Source organism: Chenopodium quinoa, unplaced genomic scaffold (assembly GCF_001683475.1).
Source record: "Chenopodium quinoa cultivar QQ74 unplaced genomic scaffold, ASM168347v1, whole genome shotgun sequence".
Lineage (NCBI taxonomy): Eukaryota > Viridiplantae > Streptophyta > Magnoliopsida > Caryophyllales > Amaranthaceae > Chenopodium > Chenopodium quinoa.
The window spans coordinates 47,874-69,978 of record NW_018744693.1 but is presented as its reverse complement, the minus strand read 5'-3'; the positions used below and the strand labels follow the sequence as shown (position 1 = coordinate 69,978).

The 22,105-nt window shown below is 36.2% G+C and overlaps 2 protein-coding genes across 2 annotated transcripts; one reads left to right on the top strand and one right to left on the bottom strand.

Moving 5' to 3' along the window:
* The first annotated feature begins 6,425 nt into the window (after window positions 1-6,425).
* LOC110702408 lies at window positions 6,426-10,847 on the top strand. The gene is made up of 3 exons (XM_021880108.1): window positions 6,426-6,566; window positions 6,870-7,008; window positions 7,664-10,847. The coding sequence occupies exon 3, from the start codon at window positions 7,722-7,724 to the stop codon at window positions 10,686-10,688; it is 2,967 nt and encodes a 988-aa protein (XP_021735800.1). The 5' UTR covers window positions 6,426-6,566; window positions 6,870-7,008; window positions 7,664-7,721; the 3' UTR covers window positions 10,689-10,847.
* Window positions 10,848-11,683: 836 nt separating this feature from the next.
* On the bottom strand, window positions 11,684-18,388 carry LOC110702407 (putative disease resistance protein RGA1). The gene is made up of 2 exons (XM_021880106.1): window positions 13,388-18,388; window positions 11,684-13,313 (listed from the first exon to the last, which is right to left on the bottom strand). The coding sequence occupies exon 2, from the start codon at window positions 13,275-13,277 to the stop codon at window positions 11,796-11,798; it is 1,482 nt and encodes a 493-aa protein (XP_021735798.1). The 5' UTR covers window positions 13,278-13,313; window positions 13,388-18,388; the 3' UTR covers window positions 11,684-11,795.
* Window positions 18,389-22,105: the final 3,717 nt, after the last annotated feature.

Genomic DNA, 22,105 nt, shown 5'->3' with positions numbered 1-22,105 from the left:
CTCCGTCCCTTAATTAGATTCCTACTTCTTTCTATTATGTGAGGAATTAATGATAGAAGTAAGAATCTAATTAAGGGACAAAGGAAGTATAAAAAATCAATTAAAAACGAAGTACATTAATAGAAAAGAAAAACTCCGTAGATCCTTTATCCACGGTATATCATCTCCAACTAGTGAGTAGCCCGGGCATTGCCCGGGTTACAATTTTTTTTTTTTTTTTTTTTTTGAAAACCCCAGGTTACTACTTTTATAGTTGTGCAATTGCTAATTTTTACACTACAAGAAAATAAATTTTTCGTAGTGATTATTTTAACCTTTAGCATCAATTGTAATTACAACAAAAAACTTTCCCAATGAATGGTCATTTGATACAATATCCGCCGTTAGCCTTTAGTAGTGGTTTTCAATATCGCTGGGGTTGGCCTCATGCAACATCGTAGATATGATCTTTACAAGATTCGAACATGCTACATCAAACTCTTATATTAAGAGTTTCACCAATAAGGTATGACATATTTTATGTATTCTTTGTCAAATAATATTTATATATCTTGTGTAGAAAAGGCTTTTCGTATCGATTTTTGGGATTTAGTGGCGATTGTAATGATACGATTTCTCATATTTTAATAAATGTGCAAAAATATTGTGGATATGTATTATTATGCTTTCCGTATCGATTCTATATGGGAAAACCATAACGATTGTAAAATGATACAATTTTCTTAATTATTTCACAAACATACTTGCAATAGTAAGGAATGTACAATCGCTACAAAATAATCGCTACGAAAAGTCAATTTTCTTGTAGTGTTAGAGCATATATATAATACTGTGTATGTAGTATGTATCTTCAATACTTTATAGTATAATATTATTTATTGTGCAAGGTTAAAGTATAATTATTGACAATTTGTCTAGATGGTTGAACAATAACCTTTCTTTAAAGAGGTCAAATGTTCGAAGTTTCGAACATTCTCATCCATATATTTTTTCCAATATGGTTGAAACAACATGGAGTATTGTTTTGTGTGGATGACGTGGCATATTAAGGTGTTGAGTGGATGACGTGGCATAATAAGAAATTGTGCAAGTAACATGGCGAGATGAAGGAGTCTACATGGCGCCTAGACGTTTTTAGTAACGCCTTTTAATATACGTAGCATTAGGTCTTGTTTGGCTGCCTTTAGTTTTCATGGGCACTCAAAATTCCCATGAATTTCCTTTTGGGTATGTTGTTTGGTTGATATTAAAAAGCAAAAATGGGGGAAGTCATAATTCATGGGAATTTTCATTTTCCACAAAACATAGGAAGTTACTTACCCCCCCTCCCTTGGTCATTCACAATTCCCATGATTTATAAATTCCCACATGACAACCAAACATATTTATGTAATTCCTAGGAATTTTAATAAAGGAAGTAATAATTTCCCATGAATTAGAATTTCCCATGGGAATTTACTTCCGACATCAACCAAACAAGCCCTTAGTATAGATTCTCCATAGCGCACTACTCTTGCAACTTTGCAACCAGTTACACAGGTTTTGTACTCTTTTATTGGTGATTAATGTATGTCGAGGGTAAAGCCTATAACTTGTAATTAGATCTCGTGTTTATTACTTGTCATCTATTCACATATAAAAATAATACTTCTAGGATCTTAAAAAGATCGACAAAGGGCCATTATGAATGTTGATAATAATTGCATTATGAATGTGTTTATCCCATTAATCACTTCATATTAGCCCTATTTTAGCAAAACATTATGATATAAATTGAGGTACAAAATGTGTACATAACAACCACCAAACACAATACATACAAGAAACCCATGTTTTGTTTAAAAATAAAGAGTGAGCAATCATCGTATAAAATATGCATACGCCATATTCGTTCTAACATGCCTACATGTTTTCAGGGCTTCTTTTTTGTAATTTGCAGGGGTTGTTGATAAGTTTTTGCGTAGAAGGATCAAATTGTATCCGAAGAACAGGAGAGCTGTTACTTCATAGCCTTTATATAACCTCATGAAATAGCTTATGACTTTCTTTTATTCCCTAATAGAAAAAAGATCAAAGAGTATGCACTTAATTGATTAGAATAATAGATTTATAATAATGTTATTAGATAGTACTAGTATACCACTAATTATGTTTTGTTTCCTTTGACCGTTCTCTTGAAAACATTCAACAACTTATATGTTCTATTATTGGATTGACAAACTTTATATAATGGGGTATTTTGTTCATTGTATGTTAAATGATTGCTCTTTAACTTCATTTTCATAAATAAAAAAACTTTAAGAGATGATAGGAGTATCACAAACAACAAGTATTGTTAGCCATTTTCATCAATTATTTGCTTCGATTGAATTGTTTTTATTTGATGATATACATATCAGAGTCAATTGTTTGCATATATATATATATATTGATGGTGTTAGGTAACCTCAAATACTAACTATTATTGGTAATGTACATCAAATTGGTTCAAGTACATAAGTACGTTACTTAAATTAAAGTACTCATTTCAATTAAAGTATGAAATATAAAGGAGATTTAGCAATGAAAATATTTAGTTAGCTATAACAAAATAGAAATATAATAATTTTTTATACAGAGTACAATATATATATATATATATATAACCGTGGAAAAGAGACTATCAATTAAATTAGCTGACATTCATAATAATAATAATATGTATAAAGTGTAACAACATGATGGTCATGATACTAATGTGATAGACATGGGCCTATTAAGGTTCAAAATTAAGAGCACGCTTATAATTAAGAGGTGTGGGAAGAAGCAAAAAAAAAGACTAGCTAGAATTCGATGTATTTTGTAGTGGCATAGATTTCACATGCATGCATGTGCGAGGAGGCACCAACAAAACTAGATTTTGGACCGTTGTTTGATAAAATATCAAATCCAAGTGTCATATTAAGTCAACACCAAACAGTGTATTTGCATACTTCATTCGTATATTGGTATGTACTCGTACATGTATAATTATGGAATGTGTGATGCAATCCCATACCATCAATGATTTTAGGCAAGTGTATCATATGTGAGTTGATGAATTCTCAATTGATTTATTATTATTAATTTTTGTGTATATATAAAGATACACTAGTAATTAATTTTGTCAATATATATAACATGTAATATAAAGTACAAAAGTATACATCAATTTATGATAAGACTAGCTAGTTGGCATTATTATGCTTGATTATAAAGCATATATGTTTGATTTTTAGCATACAAGGGACTCTTTTGCTAGCAATAATGCAAACATTTTGATTACTTAGCACAATAGCACGAATGCACTTATTCTTTTTATTGACCATCAAAAAAAGGTAAGCAAATATCCTCTAATGATACATGTAAGTCCAACCACTTAATTACGCACAATCATTTTCATAATTAATAAATGGATAATGCATCAATGATCAACATTGTATATATGTACATTTGTACACTTTAGGTATGTTATTTCTTACCTAAGTTGATATATATCTATTGAAAAGGTAAGATACATCCATGCTTATACTTCTAAGGAGAAGATGCGCTATCGAACCAAAACTTTTGATCTCACAAATCATCATGTTCCGGGTTAACAAGTAAGGGAATCAAAAATCCCACCTCCAAATTTCCTCTAGTGGTCGTATTGGAGATTAACCCCACAACCTTATAATTGTAGGTTGACAATGTTTATCAAATTATCACTACTAGACAAAGAGTTTATGTGTTATACTACTAGCAATTTATACATTTAATGGGACCAAAAACGCAAAAACTAGTTCCAAGTTGTATACAAGTATAATTTATCCTTTTTGTTGGCTAAGTCAAACTCATACGTACGAGTGTAGAATTATACATACCATAATATTTGCACTAGATGAACTTTAAATAAATTTAGTACAAGAGTACTAGTCCCCACTCTCCAGTCTCCACTGGATGAGAGGTAGGCACCTTCATAGACAGAGGGACTAAAAATGTGAAAGCAAGAAACTGGAAACCGCAAAGCAGCTGTACGTTTTGAGATCTTACTGCCATTTTTAAATTTAGGCAGACCCACCAAACTTTACCATATTTTAACAGGCCTTCCTTTACTTGCACTCATATTTTCATACCAGATTATCTACTAATAATATGGTTCATAATGTGATTATGATGATAAGATGATGATTAATACTTATGATTTAGACTTTTAGTGCCAATTTCTAATAATAAGAAAGTAAAAGAAAGGTGACCATTTTATTTTACAATTATAGTCACACAAAATACTTGTATCAAACATAGAGATTTTCCATTAATAATATCATATACTAAATCACATACTTTGTATATTATATATCACCTATATTTTTATTATAAATTTGTCATTTCAGACAACAACTAATGATAATAAGATAAATAATGGAGTTTTATTGGGTAAAGAAAGAAGACCTTCATATGGTTTTTATTGATTGATTTAGAAAAGGTCTATGACAAGGTGCCAAGAGCTAGAGGTGCATGCTTTGGTGGGCAATATTGAAGAAAGGAATTCCGTGAAGGTACGCCGGTCTAAGCTAGTTAAGTATATGTATGTATTGGATGTTGTCAATAACAGTGAGGATATTTGGTGGGTTGACAAAAAATTTAACCACACCATTCAAGATGAGGTCCTATGGTGTATATATATTGTTTGCAGATGATATCGTTTCGGTGAATGAGACTAAAGATGAAGTTTATGTATGTAACTTGGAGCAATTGAGGCAAAGGTTGGATTTCAGGGGACAATCAATGATGTAGTGAGTTTGGACGGAAAGGATTTGACCTTAAGTGAGTGTTTTAAAAATCTTAGGTCGATCATCCAAAAGAACGGTGATATTATTGATCAAGATGTGACCCACAAAATTAAGTTGGGTGGCTTAAATGGAGAGCAGCCATAAGAGTATTATGTGACCGAAGTACGTAGCCCTTTACAGTTTAAGGGGAAATTTTATAAGACTGCCATAAGACTAGCGTTGTTATGGTACAGAATGTTGGGCTTCTATGAAGAAGCACATTAAATAGTTGGAGATTATGAAAATGCACATGTTAATTATGATGGGTGTGCAGGAACATTCTAAAGATCGAATTAGAAATGAAATTATTCACAAGAAAGTGGGTGTTGCAAACATTGCAGACAAACTAAGGGAAAATCGTTTGCGTTGGTTCGAGCATGTAAGACAAAGGCCCCAAGGTGCACCGACACGAAGAGTAGAAGAGTGGAATATGGAGAGTTTAAATGGGGTAGAAGGAGACTAAAAATGACTTAGGACCTGTTCTCATACATTTATTTTTAGTTCAGTTCAGTTGAGTTCAGTTCAACTCCTAATTTCCTTCTCTTATAAAATATTCATTTCAGACTTTCAGTGCAATTCAGTTCAGCTGAGTTCAATTAGAACAGACCCTTAGTTGGAAAGGAGTTAGGAAAGATACGAAGCAAATGGATTTGGACAAGAATAAGGGTCTGTTCACTTTAGCTTAATTTCAGTTTTATTCAGTTTAGTTCAGCTCCTAATTTCCTTCTCTCACAATATATTCATTTCTGCTCAGTTCAGTTTATTCAGTTCAGCTCCAATCGGTTCAGTTCAATTTAGTTTAGTAAATGTGAACAAACCCTAAAATATTTGATTGTAAGGGATGGAGGAGGAGGAGGAGGATTTTTGTGGATAACTATCGAAATAATCACTTTTAATTCATATATAGTCAATCCCACTTATGAGATTAAGACTTCGATTGATTGACCGACTAATGATTCATCTCAAACTTTGTACAAAAATTACTCACAAGTCATGATCAACATTCCATAACACATTACAGTGGGAAATGATTTTGGCACACCCCCAATTGATTTTGGCACAACCCTATGTGAGAGCACAGTTTTCTATGCTCTTCTCATATAGGGGTGTGCCAAAATCAATTTCTCATTACAGTGAAGGGCTTGTTCACTTTAACTTAATTTTAGTTCAGTTACTAATTTCCCTCTCTCATAAAATATTCATTTAAGCTCAGTTCAGTTCAGCTCCAATCAGTTCAGTTTAGTTTAATTCAGTTCACTTCATCTCCAATCAGTTCACTTCAATTCAGCTCCAATAAATATGAACACACCCTAACACAATCCATTAACACACATCACAAACTACCTAAACATTTGAGAACTACTTAAACACTTAAAGATTAATTTTTTAAAAATTTTAATCAATGTTTTTAATACTCTACCAAAAATACCTTTGCAGCTATATATCTCGAGTCAGATCGGCAATTGGCCCCATACCCTGCTAAAACGGTTTGTGTCTCGTCCTGTCAACCAATTTTCAATTCTTTCAGACCAACAAAATAACAACAAAAATAAAAAACCAAAAATTTAATTTGCAAAATAAAATAAAATTTAAAATAAGTGAGTAAAACTTTTTGGTCCTTTTTAGAGAGAGAAAGAGGGAAAGCTATTTCTTGAGAGTAGAATTTAGAAAAAAAAAATTTAAAAATAAAGGTTTCACTTTGAAGTTGTAAAACCTCTGAACATTTTGGCAAAAAGGGTAAGTCATTTTTAATCAATCAATCAACCCCATCTCTATCAAATTTATAATTTTCAAAACTTTATTATATATACACATTTCATTATTTTCATTCTTATACTATGGTATTTGCCGTTTTATTGCAAATGGGTCTCTTTCAAATCTGTCTTTTTTGTTTATCCGTCTTCTAATTTCCTTAATCATTACTATATAGGAACCCCATCAATCAATTTTCTCTCAGTTCTTCATAGATTCATGAGGTTTTGCTAATTCTACAGATTATTATTATGATTTAATTAAATGCCTATCTTTTTAATTTTTCAGGGTTGCTTCATTTTAGTTGATAGTGCTACTTATACACTGAAGTTGTGATTGAAGTTTCTGGGTTTTTAGTTGCTAAATTTGGCTGCAATGAGCAAGAAAATGCCAAATCTTTGAGGCAATGTTTCGGGTTTTGAACACAGTAAGTTTTTTCTCAGATCTGGTATTTGAATTTTGTAATGTTGATATTGGTTTATATCTAGTCAATATCTGTAATTGGACTCTTAATTGTTAATTTATTTTTCAATTCTATAATTTTTTTTGGATGAATTGGATCTGCTGTGTCTTAGTTACCAGTATTAGTGAAAAATATGCACCTTATTATTATTATCTTTATTTATTTATTTTTTTAAATAATTGGGTTATGTTATGTTTCAGTATATGTGACTTAGTCTTATCATAAGCTGAATTATTTGGGTATGAAAAATGAAATGCATATAAATTAATGTTAAAATGTAGTCAAAACTCAAAAGGTGCCAATATATGCTAATCCACTTGCGGTCATAGTTAAGTATTAGGTGATGATATCATTTCATAATGGTGCCCCACTTAGTTCATACAAGTAATATGTAAGCAATTAAGAATATGAAGTTTGTGTTTTTTAGTACATGTTGTATTATGCACAAATTTTTCTCATTTGTGTATGCAAAGTAGTTTGTGAAATATGACCAAAAGTCTTAATCTTTGAAAAGGTTGAGGGTTTCATCTGTTTACAGTTTCCTTGGACTTGAGTTTTTTTTCCCATAGTGTTGAATATGGGAATTGTCTGAGACTGGAGTTCTTGTTTCGAATGTCAGGAAATCGGTTTACTTGTACATATATGGCACAGGAAATCTTCCGAGAGGGAAATAGTTGATGAGTATGGATCTCCGAGAAGAGTCCTCTAAATTGGAGTCTTTAGCAGGAACTACATCAAGAAGGCTTTCTTCTGCATCTTCTGTATTTTACTCAGCAAATCCTTCACCATTCTTTTCACCAAGTTCGCCAAAGTCTCAGTTTTCAGAGTCTAATCGCACTGACGTAAACCTTGAAGATGTCAACAGTTCGAGTAAAGCAAATCCAGGCCCTGAGCCAGAGATGAATGTTAGTCTTCCCCAACTGGACATTCCAGGTTCAGAATTGGCAGATGATCTGCAGTTGCTTGAGCGTGTTTCTTCCTCAATGGGAATATCCAATGAAACGGCCTCCACTCATAGCCAAGGTCGATGGATTGAATACTCAAGACCTCGAGGGAGGCGTAAGAAAGTGGTGAGACATTTTGGAGTGCCCTACCCTTCTAATGCAGATTCTCTGTCTGCCAGCCGAGTAAAAAACTGTGATATTTATATAGGCTTGTACGGAAGAAAACCTCCACTTTTGAGATTTGTTAATTGGTTACGTGCTGAGCTGGAAGTTCAAGGGGTCAGTTGCTTTGCTTGTGATAGGGCTCGGTGTAGGAACCCAAGGAAGCAGAGGATTGTGGAGCGAGCAATGGATGTTTGCAGCTTTGGAGTGGTGATCATAACAAAGAAGTCATTTAAAAATCCGTATACTATTGAGGAACTGAGATTTTTCTCTAGTAAGAAGAACCTTGTTCCAGTTTTCTTTGACGTTGCTCCTAGTGATTGCCTTGTTAGGGATATTATTGAGAGAAGGGGAGAACTCTGGGAGAAAGCTGGGGGTGAATTATGGAATTTATATGGTGGGCTGGAGAAGGAATGGAAAGAAGCAATATATAGTCTTTCTCGCATTGATGAGTGGAAATTGGAGGCACATGATGGTAATTGGAGAGAATGCATATTGAGGGCTGTTACATTGCTAGCACTGAGGTTGGGAAGGAGAAGTGTGGTAGAGAGATTGAGCCGATGGAAGGAGAAGGTAGAGAAAGAAGAGTTCCCATTGCCTCGAAATGAGAACTTCACTGGTAGGAAAAAGGAGTTATCCGAGCTAGAGTTTATGCTTTTCGGAGATGTTACTGGAGATTCAGAAAGAGATTATTTTGAGATCAAGACTAAGCCCAAGAGGAGAAATGTGACAATTAGTTGGAGTAGGAGTAATTCAATGGAGAGGCAGAGAGAAGGTAGTAAGAAAAAAGGTAAAGATCCTGTTACGTGGAAAGAATCAGAGAAAGAGATTGAGATGCAAAGTGCTAGTTTCCCTCAACAGCAGCCTCCTAATATACCAAAACCAAAGATTGGCAAAAAATATGCTAGACGAAAAAGATCTATGAAAATAGTATATGGAAAAGGTATAGCAGTTGTGGCAGGGGAATCTGGAATAGGCAAGACAGAGCTCCTTCTTGAGTTTGCATACAAGTACCATCAAAGATATAAGATGGTCTTGTGGATAGGAGGGGAAAGTAGATATATTAGGCAAAACTATCTAAATCTCTGGCCCTTTATAGAAGTTGATGTAGGAATTGAAACTTGTGCTGAAAAGAGTAGAATAAGAAGCTTTGAAGAGCAAGAAGAGGCTGCTATGTTCAGAGTACGCAGAGAACTGATGAGGAATTTGCCGTACTTGGTGATTATTGACAATTTGGAGAATGAGAAAGATTGGTGGGACCACCGGCTCATAATGGATCTTCTTCCTAGGTTTGGTGGTGAAACCCATTTCCTTATATCCACACGCCTTCCTCGTGTAATGAACCTTGAGCCTATGAAACTCTCCTACTTGTCCGGGGTGGAGGCTCTTTCTTTGATGCAGGGAAGTACGACAGATTATCCACTCACTGAAATTGATGCTCTTCGGGTCATTGAGGAGAAACTTGGAAGGATAACCTTAGGCCTTGCTGTAGTTGGAGCAATTCTCTCTGAGCTTCCTATTAACCCCACTAGGCTTTTGGATACTATCAACAGGATGCCTTTGAGGGACTTCTCATGGAATGGTAAGGAAGGTAATACACTGAGGAAAAATACCTTCCTTTTGCAATTGTTTGAGGTTTGCTTCTCAATATTCGACCATGCAGATGGACCTAGAAGTTTGGCAACAAGGATGGTTCAGGCAAGTGGCTGGTTTGCACCAGCTCCGGTTCCCGTATCTTTGCTCGCTGCAGCCGCTCACAAAATACCAGAAAAGCACAAAGGAACTAGGTTATGGAAAAAAATCTTGCATTCCCTACCTTGTGGGTTTACTTCCTACACCAAGAGATCTGAAGCAGAAGCTGCCTCTATGTTGTTGAGGTTCAATATTGCAAGGAGTAGTACCAAGCAGGAATATATTTATTTAAGCGAAATTGTCAAGCTTTATGCCCGTAGAAGAGGGGTTACTGGTGTTGCTCATGCAATGGTGCAAGCTGTTATTGGCCGGGCATCTGTTGTTCATCATCCTGAACATTTATGGGCGGCATGTTTTTTGATATTTGGGTTTGGAAATGATCCTATAGTTGTGGAACTCAAGATCCCTGATTTGCTCGTCCTTGTAAAAAAAGTGGTTTTACCGCTTGCTATCAGAGCATTTATTACATTTTCACGGTGCAATGCAGCTCTTGAGCTCCTTCGTTTGTGCACGAATGCACTTGAAACGGCTGATCAGGCATTTGTGACTCCAGTTGATAAATGGCTGGACAGGTCCCTTTGTTGGAAGCCGGTCCACACTAACGCGCAGTTAAATCCCTCCCTATGGCAGGAAATGGCATTAGCGAGAGCCACTGTATTAGAGACGAGGGCCAAGCTTATGCTGAGAGGAGGGCAGTTTGACATTGCAGATGATCTTATTAGGAAGGCCATTTTTATTCGGACATCTATCTCTGGTGAAAATCATCCTGGTACCCTATCTGCCAAGGAAACCCTGGCCAAAATCACCAGGCTTCTAGCAAACGTTCAAGCACATACCTCATCATAGTTTTCCATTCTTTTTTGTAAGCAGAAATTTACATTAGGACTATACATAGTGTTTCCAATAATGTCATGTTAAACATCTCAGGGAATTTATTTATACCATTTTATACTCGTTGAGATGCCATTCTACAGTTCCATTATACGTTTTCTGTTACTTCTATCACTCTGTCCATTTGTGAAACACAAAGGAATTCTCATGTTTCCAGTTGGCACAGGAATGCAGTCATTTAGAAGTTATTCATGTGAGATTGCAACGAAATGTTATTATGATTTACTCTAAAATCGCTTCTTAGCTTAAGCTTTCATTTCCAGAGGCCTGATGCATGAATTACGAAAATATCTGTTGAAATCTTTTGACATGGAAGATGACTGATTCATAAACTCGAACTATACTGAATGTCTGCAAGCATCTTTATTTATTTTTAGTTTTTACTTTTACAAGTCTTTGATACTCCATATCTCTTAGAAGGCAACCTAGCAACTCCGCCTTCTAAACCTTTTCAAAAAATGCTTAACGCAAATAAAACTTGAAAAAGTGTAAAAGACATGTTAAATAAGAGAGTACTAAATGAACCCGAGCAACCCAAATAAGGAGGAAGAGAGTTTGGTCTATTCTCAAGCTATATGTGCTATTTTCTCCTACTCCGTTGTAGAACAACTTGCATGTGGGCTACGATGAGGTTTCAACTAAACAATAGGGAATGAAGGTTGCATATGTATTGCCTCCGTTAAAAGTTTAATTCACTTTCTAGTTTAGGGTATTATAGAAAATTCAACTCACTTTTATATTAAATTATATTTTTGGCAAACTCATTTTGTTATACCCTACACTACTTACACCATTTCAATCGTTCTTTCTTAAATCATTCATTTATTGGATGGTGTTGGTGGATGTATAATTAAAAAAAATTGTTCTATTTTGTATTGAAACATTATATAATCAAATGAATATCATTTTCAACCTAGAAGAAAATAAGAAATTTAAAAGATAGGTATGACTTGTGGAATGATAAATGTTGAATAATTGATAGAAAGAAGCAATTAAATGTTAAAATACAAGATGTGAAATTTTACATGAAAAATAATTTATAAATTGCAAAGATTGCCAAATTCATTCGGTGACAACCTTAATGTGGGAAATCTTGTGATGCTCTGTGCCATTGATCTTGATGGCTTCCTCCAGCAGGGGACATTCTGTAACATACAAGTAGCTTAATCTGGTGAGTCGCTTCATGGCATCCGTTGCCGCTAGTTTCTTCAACTTGGTGCACCAAGCAAAGGCCAAATACTGGAGAGATGAAAGGTTTCCGATCCAATCCGGAAGACTTTCCAGATTCTCAAATTTACCAATATGCAGTACTTGCAGCGTCTTAAAGTGTTGAAGTTGTTCTGGAAGACTAATATCCGCATCTTGCTTTGTCCAACCACACAACCACAAAGTTTTGAGAGATGTGATTTTCAAAAGGGGACTTATATCTGGAAATTGATCTAGCTGTAAATAGTGCCCAATAAGTAGCTCTTGAAGACAAGGAAGGCTGTATATCCAATCAGGCAACTGACATATCATCTTGGTCATACCTTGTACATCGAGAACTCGCAGACGAGTTAATGCTGTCAGGTCAGGGAGTGTAAACTCAAATTTTGGATCAATTGACACCCCCAATTCTTCCAACGACTTACAACACGTTAGACCCTCCAGAGGATACTTTAGACTCCAGTAGATATCAAGACAACGCAACGAAGCTAAACCACTGAGGTTGGGTAGAGACTCCAAGCTGGAACAATTAGTTATTTTCAATTCTTGAAGAGATGTGCAATATTCTGTCAACTTATGAGATAAACTTGTGAGCTCCACCACCTTTTCGATATGAAGATTCTTCAGACAAGCGAGACTGCTTTCATTGTCAAGTATGCATAACACCGGGAGACCGGAAGTGTTGTTTGTAACAGTTAGCTTTGTAAGAGAGGGGAAATTAGTTGGAGTTGTCGTCAATTCAGGGCAGTCTTCCATAATTAATTCTTCCAGGGAAGGAAAGAAAGTCCTTGATGACCTCACCCTAGAGCACGGTTCACCCCATTCTCTTAAATTCTGAAGCCCACATAGTTGAAGTTTTTTCAAACTCGGAAAGTTGGAACTGCTACTTGCATCCTCAGTTAGCATCTCTGCACCTATGTGCTCCAAGCTATCCATATTTGTGATCTCAAGCCCTTGAAGATAAGGCAGGTTCCACAATGTTGGCAATTTTTGGCACCTTCGACAATTAATAAGCTTGATTATCTTTATCTGGCTGTAGACTGCATCCATTCTCATTATCCAAGATGGAAATTTCTCACCCCCATACCTCTCAATTTTCAGAAATCTCAAATTATGGTTTGGCTTCAAGCCATCCAACACCTCCGCATGCTTTACCCAGTTGTCGTCACTCTTCCAGTTTAGCCACAACTTGTCAAGTCTTGACTTCTCTGACATACGTGCAGTTTCAGCATCTTGTTTGCTCTTGATTACTTCAAGGCCGTGGATATCTAAAGAGCCACTCACGTGAGGCAAATATCCCAATTCAGAAATCTGGAATCCCCCATCTCTTACCCACATAGCTGCTCAATCATCCCTGCTGGAACTTGGATTATTCTGTCAATCCAAAGATGCCTCAGATTAACCAAAACTTGCAGGTTGTATAATTCGGTGATAAATTCAGGCAATACCTTAATTGGAATACTTCTCAAAAAAAGGTACTTCAAACACTTCAATCCAGCAACAGATTTTGGAACATCTTCTAGACCTACCTTGTATAATTCTAACACACGTAAATACTTGACATACTCCAATAATCCTCTAGGTAAACTCGCATTGATGTCTAGTGATCGTAAATTTTCAACAACTGATTTTTCCCAAAAAACTGAAGGCCCTTCCACGCGTCCATATATAGCCACATGTCGAACATCAAATAGGGGGGTTTTCAGTTGTTTGCCTTGTTCCAATAATAATGTCTCGTGCCTAGAAACTGATGTTGCTAGGTCATGCATACTGTACAATGCTATATCTCCAAGTTCGTCCCTTTTCACTTCCTGTAAGAAGGAAATGTTTAGCAACAAATTAATGTAACCTTCGGCAATATCCTCCATCAATTCTCTACTATCAAATTAAATGCCTACTATAAAGTATAAACATTTGCTAATTATCCAAAAGTAATTAGGGGCCGTTTGGTTCGCACAGTGGAATCGGAATGGAATGGAGAAAGGGTATGAAAGAGAATGGAATGAATCCCTTTCCATTTAGCATGTTGTTTGTTTTATAAAAAATACAAGGGAATCACCTCCACCATAGCACCACAACATCCACCATAGCACCACCATAGCAACACTCTTTTTCTTCAATTCCCAACCATCCTACAGTTCAACCACCACCTTGCCGCCCCTCAACCTCCTTCCTCCGACCTCGTCGCCCCTCACCCTCCTTCCTAGCGGCTAGGGTTTTGAGGGTGGGGGGAGGGACGGCCGACGGTTTTAAGGGAAGGGGGAGGGTTTTTTAGGGTTATTCGAGGGTGGGGGGACCTTTTTTCGAAGAGGGGAGATGTTTCCGGGGGTAAGGGGTGGGTGGGGGAGGTGCGCGGTGTTCCAGTGAAGGGTGTAGGAGATGCGGCGCTTGCGGGAGATGTGGCGCTTGCCGGCAGAGGGGCGGCGCTGGCTGGGGGAGGGGTGGCGTGGTGGCTGAGTGGTGGTTGTGCTGTAGAAGGTTGCTAGCTAGGGTGGATATGGTGGTAGGTATGGTGGCTAGGGAAAGGGAATGGAAAAGTCTAGGGGGGGTGGGGAATCACTTTAGAGGAAAAATGGGTAACGTTAATAATGAAAGAGGGTAAAGGGAATGATTGATAGTAACAAACAAACAACAACAAAGGGAATGGGGCATGTTCATTCCCTTTCCCTTTGATTATTACCCCCAACCAAACGGCCCCTTACTATTATACAGTGCTTATCCAATCAACTTGTTTTAAAAATGAGATGTCTTAAGCTCATCTTAATTGTTTTTTACTACAGTACCGTATAAAATGTTTAACAAAACTCTTATGAATAGTGCATGGATAATATTTCCCTAAAAATGTTCATTTATATATTTGCTCCCATTTATTGATTTCAAAAGCCTTAAAATTATCTCTTGAATTTCCTAAATTGATTTAAAAAGTTATGTTTATTTCAATATTTAAAAACATTTATTACTATCTCCATTTCTTTTTGTTTTTATATTTTATTTCACAATTCAGTCACTAAATCAAAATAGCTCAACTAAAATTTTGAATATTGCACAACTACCAAACATCTAATACATTTATCGCCTATATGCAAGTAGTTTTAATAAAACATAATAATTGAGTGTGAGTGGGGTAGTTAATATTTTTGTTTAGTTAAGCATGCAATCCCTCAAAAAAAAAAAAATGAACATTACATTAACTAAATAAAGCAATTGGTGGTTTGTACACCTAAGTGTACCATGTGCATGGCACACCCAGATTAAAGCGGAAAGAACATAGTACATAATTATTACAAAGAACATCATGAATTTAGAAATCATTAAAATATAAAGAACACGGTATTTTATGAGAAACAACTTTAAAAAAAGGTAAAAGATAATTATTAAATGAGTTTTACAATTTTTTTTTTTTTGAAATCTATTTTACCAATAATTTGATGTCAAATCACTTTAAAATATTCAAATATCAAAATTTTCTCTATCTAAAACTATTTTCACACAAATATAAGGAAAATTTGATAATTACCACCAACTATTGTTGTCAAAATTGAAAATACCACCTTAAGTTTTTTTTTAAAAAAAAAAAAAAATTTACCACCTAGTTTTTCCCAAAAGTTTTCAAATTCCCACCTTTTGTGTAACATGACGTCAGCATGGGCCCACACTTTCATTTTCCCTCCCTCTTCCCTCGATTTCCCTCTTTCTTCCCACGATTTCCTTCCAAATTCATCTTTAAATTTGATTTCAAATACAAAAATTTCGCAAATTAGGTTATAATTGATACAATCTAACCTACAACGAACTGAATTAAGTAGTTTAATTAGGGTTTGGGTAATCAATTTGGGGGTTTTTGCTCAATTCAAAATATTGTCCAGTTATTCATCCAATTAATGAATTCATAAACCCTAATTTTTCGAATTTAGCAAAACCCCCAAATTGATTACCCAAACCCTAATTAAACTACTCAATTTAGTTCGTTGTAGGTTAGATTGTTGAAATTATAACCTAATTTGCGAAATTTTTGTATTTGAAATCAAATTTCAGAGATGAAATTGAAAGAAGGGAGTAGAAGAACGGGGAAATCAAGGGAAGAATGAGGGAAAACGAAAGTGTGGGTCCCATGATGATGTCATGCGGCAAAAAGGTGGGAATTTGAAAACTGTTGGAAAAAACTAGGTGGTAAAATTTTTTAAAAAAAACTTGAGGTGGTATTTTCAATTTTGGCAACAATAGTTGGTGGTAATTATCAAATTTTCCCAAATATAATTCAAAACTTTATTCTTAAATTTCAAAAATTCACAATATAAGAACATATTGTATAAGTAAAAAGAACATAATTTGTATTATATACCTAAAGAACATGATTAATTTATGAACCTTAAAGAACGAACATTGTTTCTAATATAAAGAACATATAGTTTTGACTCAAAAAACACATATTTCATGGCAATTATAAAATGATAAAAGAACATTCATTAGAATATGAAGAACATCATCTTCAACCTTAGAAAATAACACCAAAATTGAAAATTAGATTAAAAAAAAAACAGAAATATATTTTCTTTCAAAACGAATTTGTCAGCTTTCAATTAAATGATTCGTCGAAATGATAAAATCAACTCTGTAATAACATTAAATCACTTCGAAATTTAAAATTTACCACTTCTCTCTCTGTAAAACTCAATTTCTCTCTCTTAATAAAAAAAAAAGAAATTTTGCAACAAACCACCTTTTATAACCAAATTTTTGAACCACCTTATAAAATTTATTTTGCAAAGACACCCCTTAATTAATTTTTTTTTTGCAACATCACACCTTTGGCCGAAAAAGAGGGTTTGACCCTGTTTCTCGACGTTGACCTGACCATATGTGAGGCACGTAACCTCTTAAAACCACTCTCCAACTAAGCCCCGCCAGAATGCCTAACTCCCACCCACCCTAGCCATCGAAACCGCCTTACCCACCCCACCACCACTAGATCTTGACATTCACCTCTTACCCACTCCACCATAACCACCAAAAACCCACATCGAAGCTAACCCAACCTCTTAAACCACCGTCTTCAACCTTAGGTACCTCATAAACAACCACCTGTCAAACTACCTCCATCAACAAAAACAACTGACAACCACAGACGACAACCTCAACAACACCATTGCCATAAACCTCAACACCAACAACAAAAACAACCGACATCCACACATACTTCCTCCGTTTCTATTTAGTTGACGCGTTTGATTTAGGCACATATATTAAGGAGAGGAGAGATAGTGAGAGAGAATGATAAAACAAGTGGGGTAGCTTGTGAATGCAAGGTAAGAAAGTTACCCCAAAAGGAAACGTGTCAACTAAAAAAAACTTCCTAAAAAGAAATACATGTTAATTAAAAAGAAACGGAGGTAGTATCACTAGTAGAAAAATGGTAATTGGCACCGAGATATAGGCACCAACTAAAAAGGGGGAAAATGGGCGGGGTTTTAAGAGTAGAGTATTGGCACCGGTTCAAACCGAACCAGTGGCAAAAGGTTAAAAAAAAACCCGGTCTTCTTTCATCTCTGCTTCTAGAACATAATAAAACTCTAACTTTTTTTACATAAAACCCTAACTTAGCTTCTCTTTCTCCGCCTCCATTTCATTTCCTCTAATCTGATCTCCCTCTCTTTCCTCTCCCTTCTCTCTCCTCTCATCTCCTCTCCCTTCTTCGATCTCCTCTCTCTTTCTTTTCGTCGATCTTCTTTCATCTCCTCTCCCTTCTTCGATCTTCTCTCTCTGCCTTCCATCTTCACCACCACAAATTCGACCACCGCCACAAAGCCCACCACTACCACATCATCACTGTCGCAAAGCCACTGCCGCAAAACCGCCACCACCACCACAAAGTTTGACCACCGCCGCAATGCCCACCGACAACAACAACAATTTCTGGGTATAATTATTTAAGATTATGGTTTAATTTATGGGTTTAATTAAATTTTAATCGATTTTGTTGGATTTAATTTTGGGTTTGATTTTGGATTTAAATCGATTTTTCTGGGTTTACTTAATTGATTATTGGATTTTGATTCGAGTTTTTCTCAATTTTTCGGGGTATAATTATCCGAATTTAATCGGTTTTGTATTTACTTCAATTTTTTTTCATTTTTTATGCGTTTTAATTTTGGGTTTAATTAATCGTTTTTTCTGGGTACATGCATGTGTTTTTTTTTCGAATTTTTTTTTTTTTAAAATTTTGAGTTTTCTCGGGTTTTTTTTTTCGAGGATTTTGTGTTTTTTTTTTAATATAAAGTGGAGTTTTTTCCCGAGTTTTTAGAAGGCCACATAGGATCTAATTTTCTCAGTGCGCCATGTAGTATTATAAATCTTAGTAGTAGTCAATTAAATAGGAGATTATTAATTTCTTTTAGAATTAAATAATTTAAATGCCATGTAAGCAAAACTGGCGAATGAGATTTTTAAGTTTAAATTAATTAAATATTAAATATTATCTTTTAATATTAGGAATTTTATCTAAATATATAACAAATTTTAGGCTCATAAATACAAAAAAAACATTATTTAAAAAAAATCAAACAAACTGTGCATCGCTCGGGCTTCATCTAGTTTTTTTTTTATAATTCTGAGTTTCTGGCTTTTTTTTTCCAGTGAGTATCTTCGTCGAATTCGGGGTCGAAGGAGAAAAATTGTTGGCCGATACTGCTTCTACTATTCAGCAAGTGCTAAACAATATTCGTTAATCCATTTGTTTTTTTTTTTGTTTTTTTTGTTGACAAGTGTAAAATTACAGATTATGAATTTCAATTTTAATATGTATTAATGTATTATTATTGGAGATATTATTATTATTGGCAGAAATGTTTAGATATAACATTTTGGTGATTATATATGAATGTCAATTATACTTTAGCATTTGGTGTGTAATTAATTATTGATTATGAATTTCAATTATATTTGGTGTTGTATGATTTTTCTGCTAATTTTTAAGAGAAAAAAGACCAAAAAAAACTGTTTTTATTTTTTTTTTGACATTGGCACCGGTTAACCGGTGCCAAAAGGAGGATATCATTTTTTTTGGGCATTTTTGGCACCGGTTAACCGGTGCCAATAACAAGTTTTGCCACCGGTTTGAACTGGTGGCTTTTTCATGCACTAATTGGCACCCCCTACATTGGTACCAGTTCAAAACCGGTGGCATTGAGGGGTTTTGAACCGGTGCCAATTTCGTTTTTTCATGTAGTGTATTAAAAAAAATTAACCCAATAACCTTAAAATATGAACAAGAATTGACAAAAAAATATGAGCAAGAATTCTCCCTATATTTGCAGATTCCAATTCAATTGCACAACCTCACAACATCACCAGATTGATTTTTTGGGGAAAGATTAAGTTTTCGGGTTTGTGGGAATTAAAGAATAAAGTTTGTCACTTGGCTTAATTTCGCTGGAAAGAATGGAGCTCGTTGTCTTCAATGGAGAATTATTCAAAGGAGAAAGAAAAACAGAGGAGAGAGAGAGTGCAAATGGAGGGGAAAAGAGGAAAAGAATGAATAGGGTGGTTTTAAGTGAGCACGTTACTTGCACATGGTGGAGTCAGCACCAGAATAAAGGATCAAATCCTCTTTTCTGGCCAAAGGTGTGGCATGGTAAAAAAAAAAAAATTATTAAGGTGTGTCTTTTTGCAATATATATATATATATAAAGTGATTTCTTTGAAAGAATTATTTATTTATATATATATATATATATATATATATATATATATATATATATATATATATATATAAAGTGATTTCTTTGAAAGAATTATATTCCGTCAATATTAACATTACTTTCCTTAGCAATATATACAATATACAAGATTAGGCTTAGTGTTAGGATCCGACCTCTTTCATCATGTATTTTGCTTTCTTATGTCTTTATTTAGCTTATGTTAAACTTTCAATGTATTCGTGTAAGTAGTTTAGGCGCTAGAGGAGATTATTGTGTTACTGTCATTTCAGTGTTCACTAGTATTTCTCCATGTAAGCAATATAAAGCTCTATATGGAGCGATGGTTAAATGAATGAAAAAGCTCCTATTCGGGTTGCCTTGCTTTAAGACTTGTGTGTTGATTTAAGCCTTTATAGATATTGTGCTTGCCTTGTTTTAAAGCACTCCACCTAACCAAGAGACTCCCAAAGACGCCTACATCCTTGTCAGTTCCGCTTGTGCCCGCTTCGAAGTATCGGTCGTCACAAGCCCCGACCCTGCACTCGTTACTAATGATTGCCTCATTGAGATACCTTTGGTCCGTGTTGCTATGTGCCCACGAACCTCTCTCACTCTAGGCTTGCGTTCTTGTTTCTAAAAGATAAGAGCGCGCCGCACGATCCGGTGTCAAACCACTCGGACCGTGACAGTTGGTATCAGAGCCAACGCTGCATCGTTGCCTAAACTCGTGTTCAAGTAGCACGCCAGTGATGGAAGATAATCTCGAATACACCTTCGAACAACGGATGGCCTGGCTTGAGGGCAAGTCCGAACAATGGGCCTTCCTAGAGGAAAGGGTGCCCAAGCTCGAAGATATTGTGATTAAGCAGGATAATGAAATCAGCATTCTACGTTCCACAGTAGATGGACTGTTGGAGCAACTGAATTGTGTCCAGGCACTAGCTGATGAGGCACTCGACAAGTGTGCCACTATGCATGCTCCTCAAGGCTTTGGGGGCAGTGGGGGTGCAAAGATAAAGCCGCCCAAGCCCCAAACCTTTGATGGGGCAAGAGATTCGAAGCAAGTCGACAACTTCATCTTTGACATGGAACAATACTTCCGGATTTGTCAAATAGAGGATCCCTTCAAGGTGGATACTGCCACCATGTATTTAGTGGAGGACGCGAAGTTGTGGTGGCCCACCAAATATGCCGACATTCAAGAAAAACGAATCACGCTTGATAGTTGGGAGGATCTCAAGAAGGAGATCAAGAACCAGTTCTGCCCGGATAACACCGAGTTCGTGGCTCGCACAAATTTAACCACCCTACACCACAAGACTTCCATTCGAGAATATGTGAAGGAATATTGTGCGTGCATGTTAGAGATCCAAGATATGTCAGAGAAGGATCGGTTGTTCAACTTTGTGCGAGGTTTGAAGGATTGGGCGCAACGTGAGATTTGGCGCCAAAAGATAGACACTCTAGCCGGTGCTATAGCAGCAACTGAGAAGTTAATGGATTACTCACCCGATAAGGGCCCTAATCAGAAGAAGGGGAACAATGGACAAGCAACAAGCACTCCTAGAAGCCAACACCCCGCCTCCCAAGTTAGCTCAAACAATGTTGGGAGTAGGTACAACAACATTGTGGGGGACGACTCTAGAAGGAGTGGAGCTTCCTCTTCATCAAGTAAGGGAAGCACATCAACCTTCTCAACGGGGAACAGACCCCTAACATGCATCCTCTGTCGGGGCCCTCACAAGTGGTTCGAATGCCGTCATAAGGGAGAAATCGATAGTCTCCAAAAGAAGTTATCGGCGATGACGGTGGAGTCAAAACAGACCGAAGAAGCATGCGAAGTAGAACCTGATGAGGAAGAGCCCTCAAGGCTGGGCGCGGTGCACATGTTGTACGCCATGGGAAAGGAAGAGCCCGAGGAGAGGTCCAAAAACACTGAGTTGATGTATGTAGAAGTGTTGGTGAATGGGAGGAGGGGCAATGCGATGATTGACACCGGGGCCACCCATAACTTCATATCCCAAGGAGAAGCTCGAAGATTGGGGCTGAAGCCGATTCAAGAAGGGGGTAGTATGAAAGCTGTTAACTCAGTCGCCAAGCCAGTTCATGGGGTTGCAAGGAACATCCCAACAAAGCTGGGGGACTGGAGCGGAAACCTGGATTTCACTGTAGCCACCATGGATGACTTTAACCTTGTACTCGGTATGGACTTCCTACGTGCAAGTAAAGCTGTCCCGATGCCCCATCTGGGGTCAGTATTAGTAGCTGGACAACAGCCTTGCCTCCTCAAGACTTGCAAGATGAGAAAAGGGTTTAAAGGCCCCCTCCTTTCGGCAATGCAACTAAAAAAGGGGTTGAAAAGGAACGAACCCACATTCCTTGCTACTCTATCAGTGAAAGAAGATGAAGCCCCTCATGAAATCCTCGCAGCTTTAGATAAGCTTCTCACGGAATTTGAGGACCTCCTCC

What these genes read in the sequence shown, in the direction of transcription:
- LOC110702408 (XM_021880108.1), top strand. Translation starts at nt 7,722, where the DNA reads ATGAGTATGGATCTCCGAGAAGAGTCCTCTAAATTGGAGTCTTTAGCA.
- LOC110702407 (XM_021880106.1), bottom strand. Translation starts at nt 13,277, where the DNA reads ATGTGGGTAAGAGATGGGGGATTCCAGATTTCTGAATTGGGATATTTG.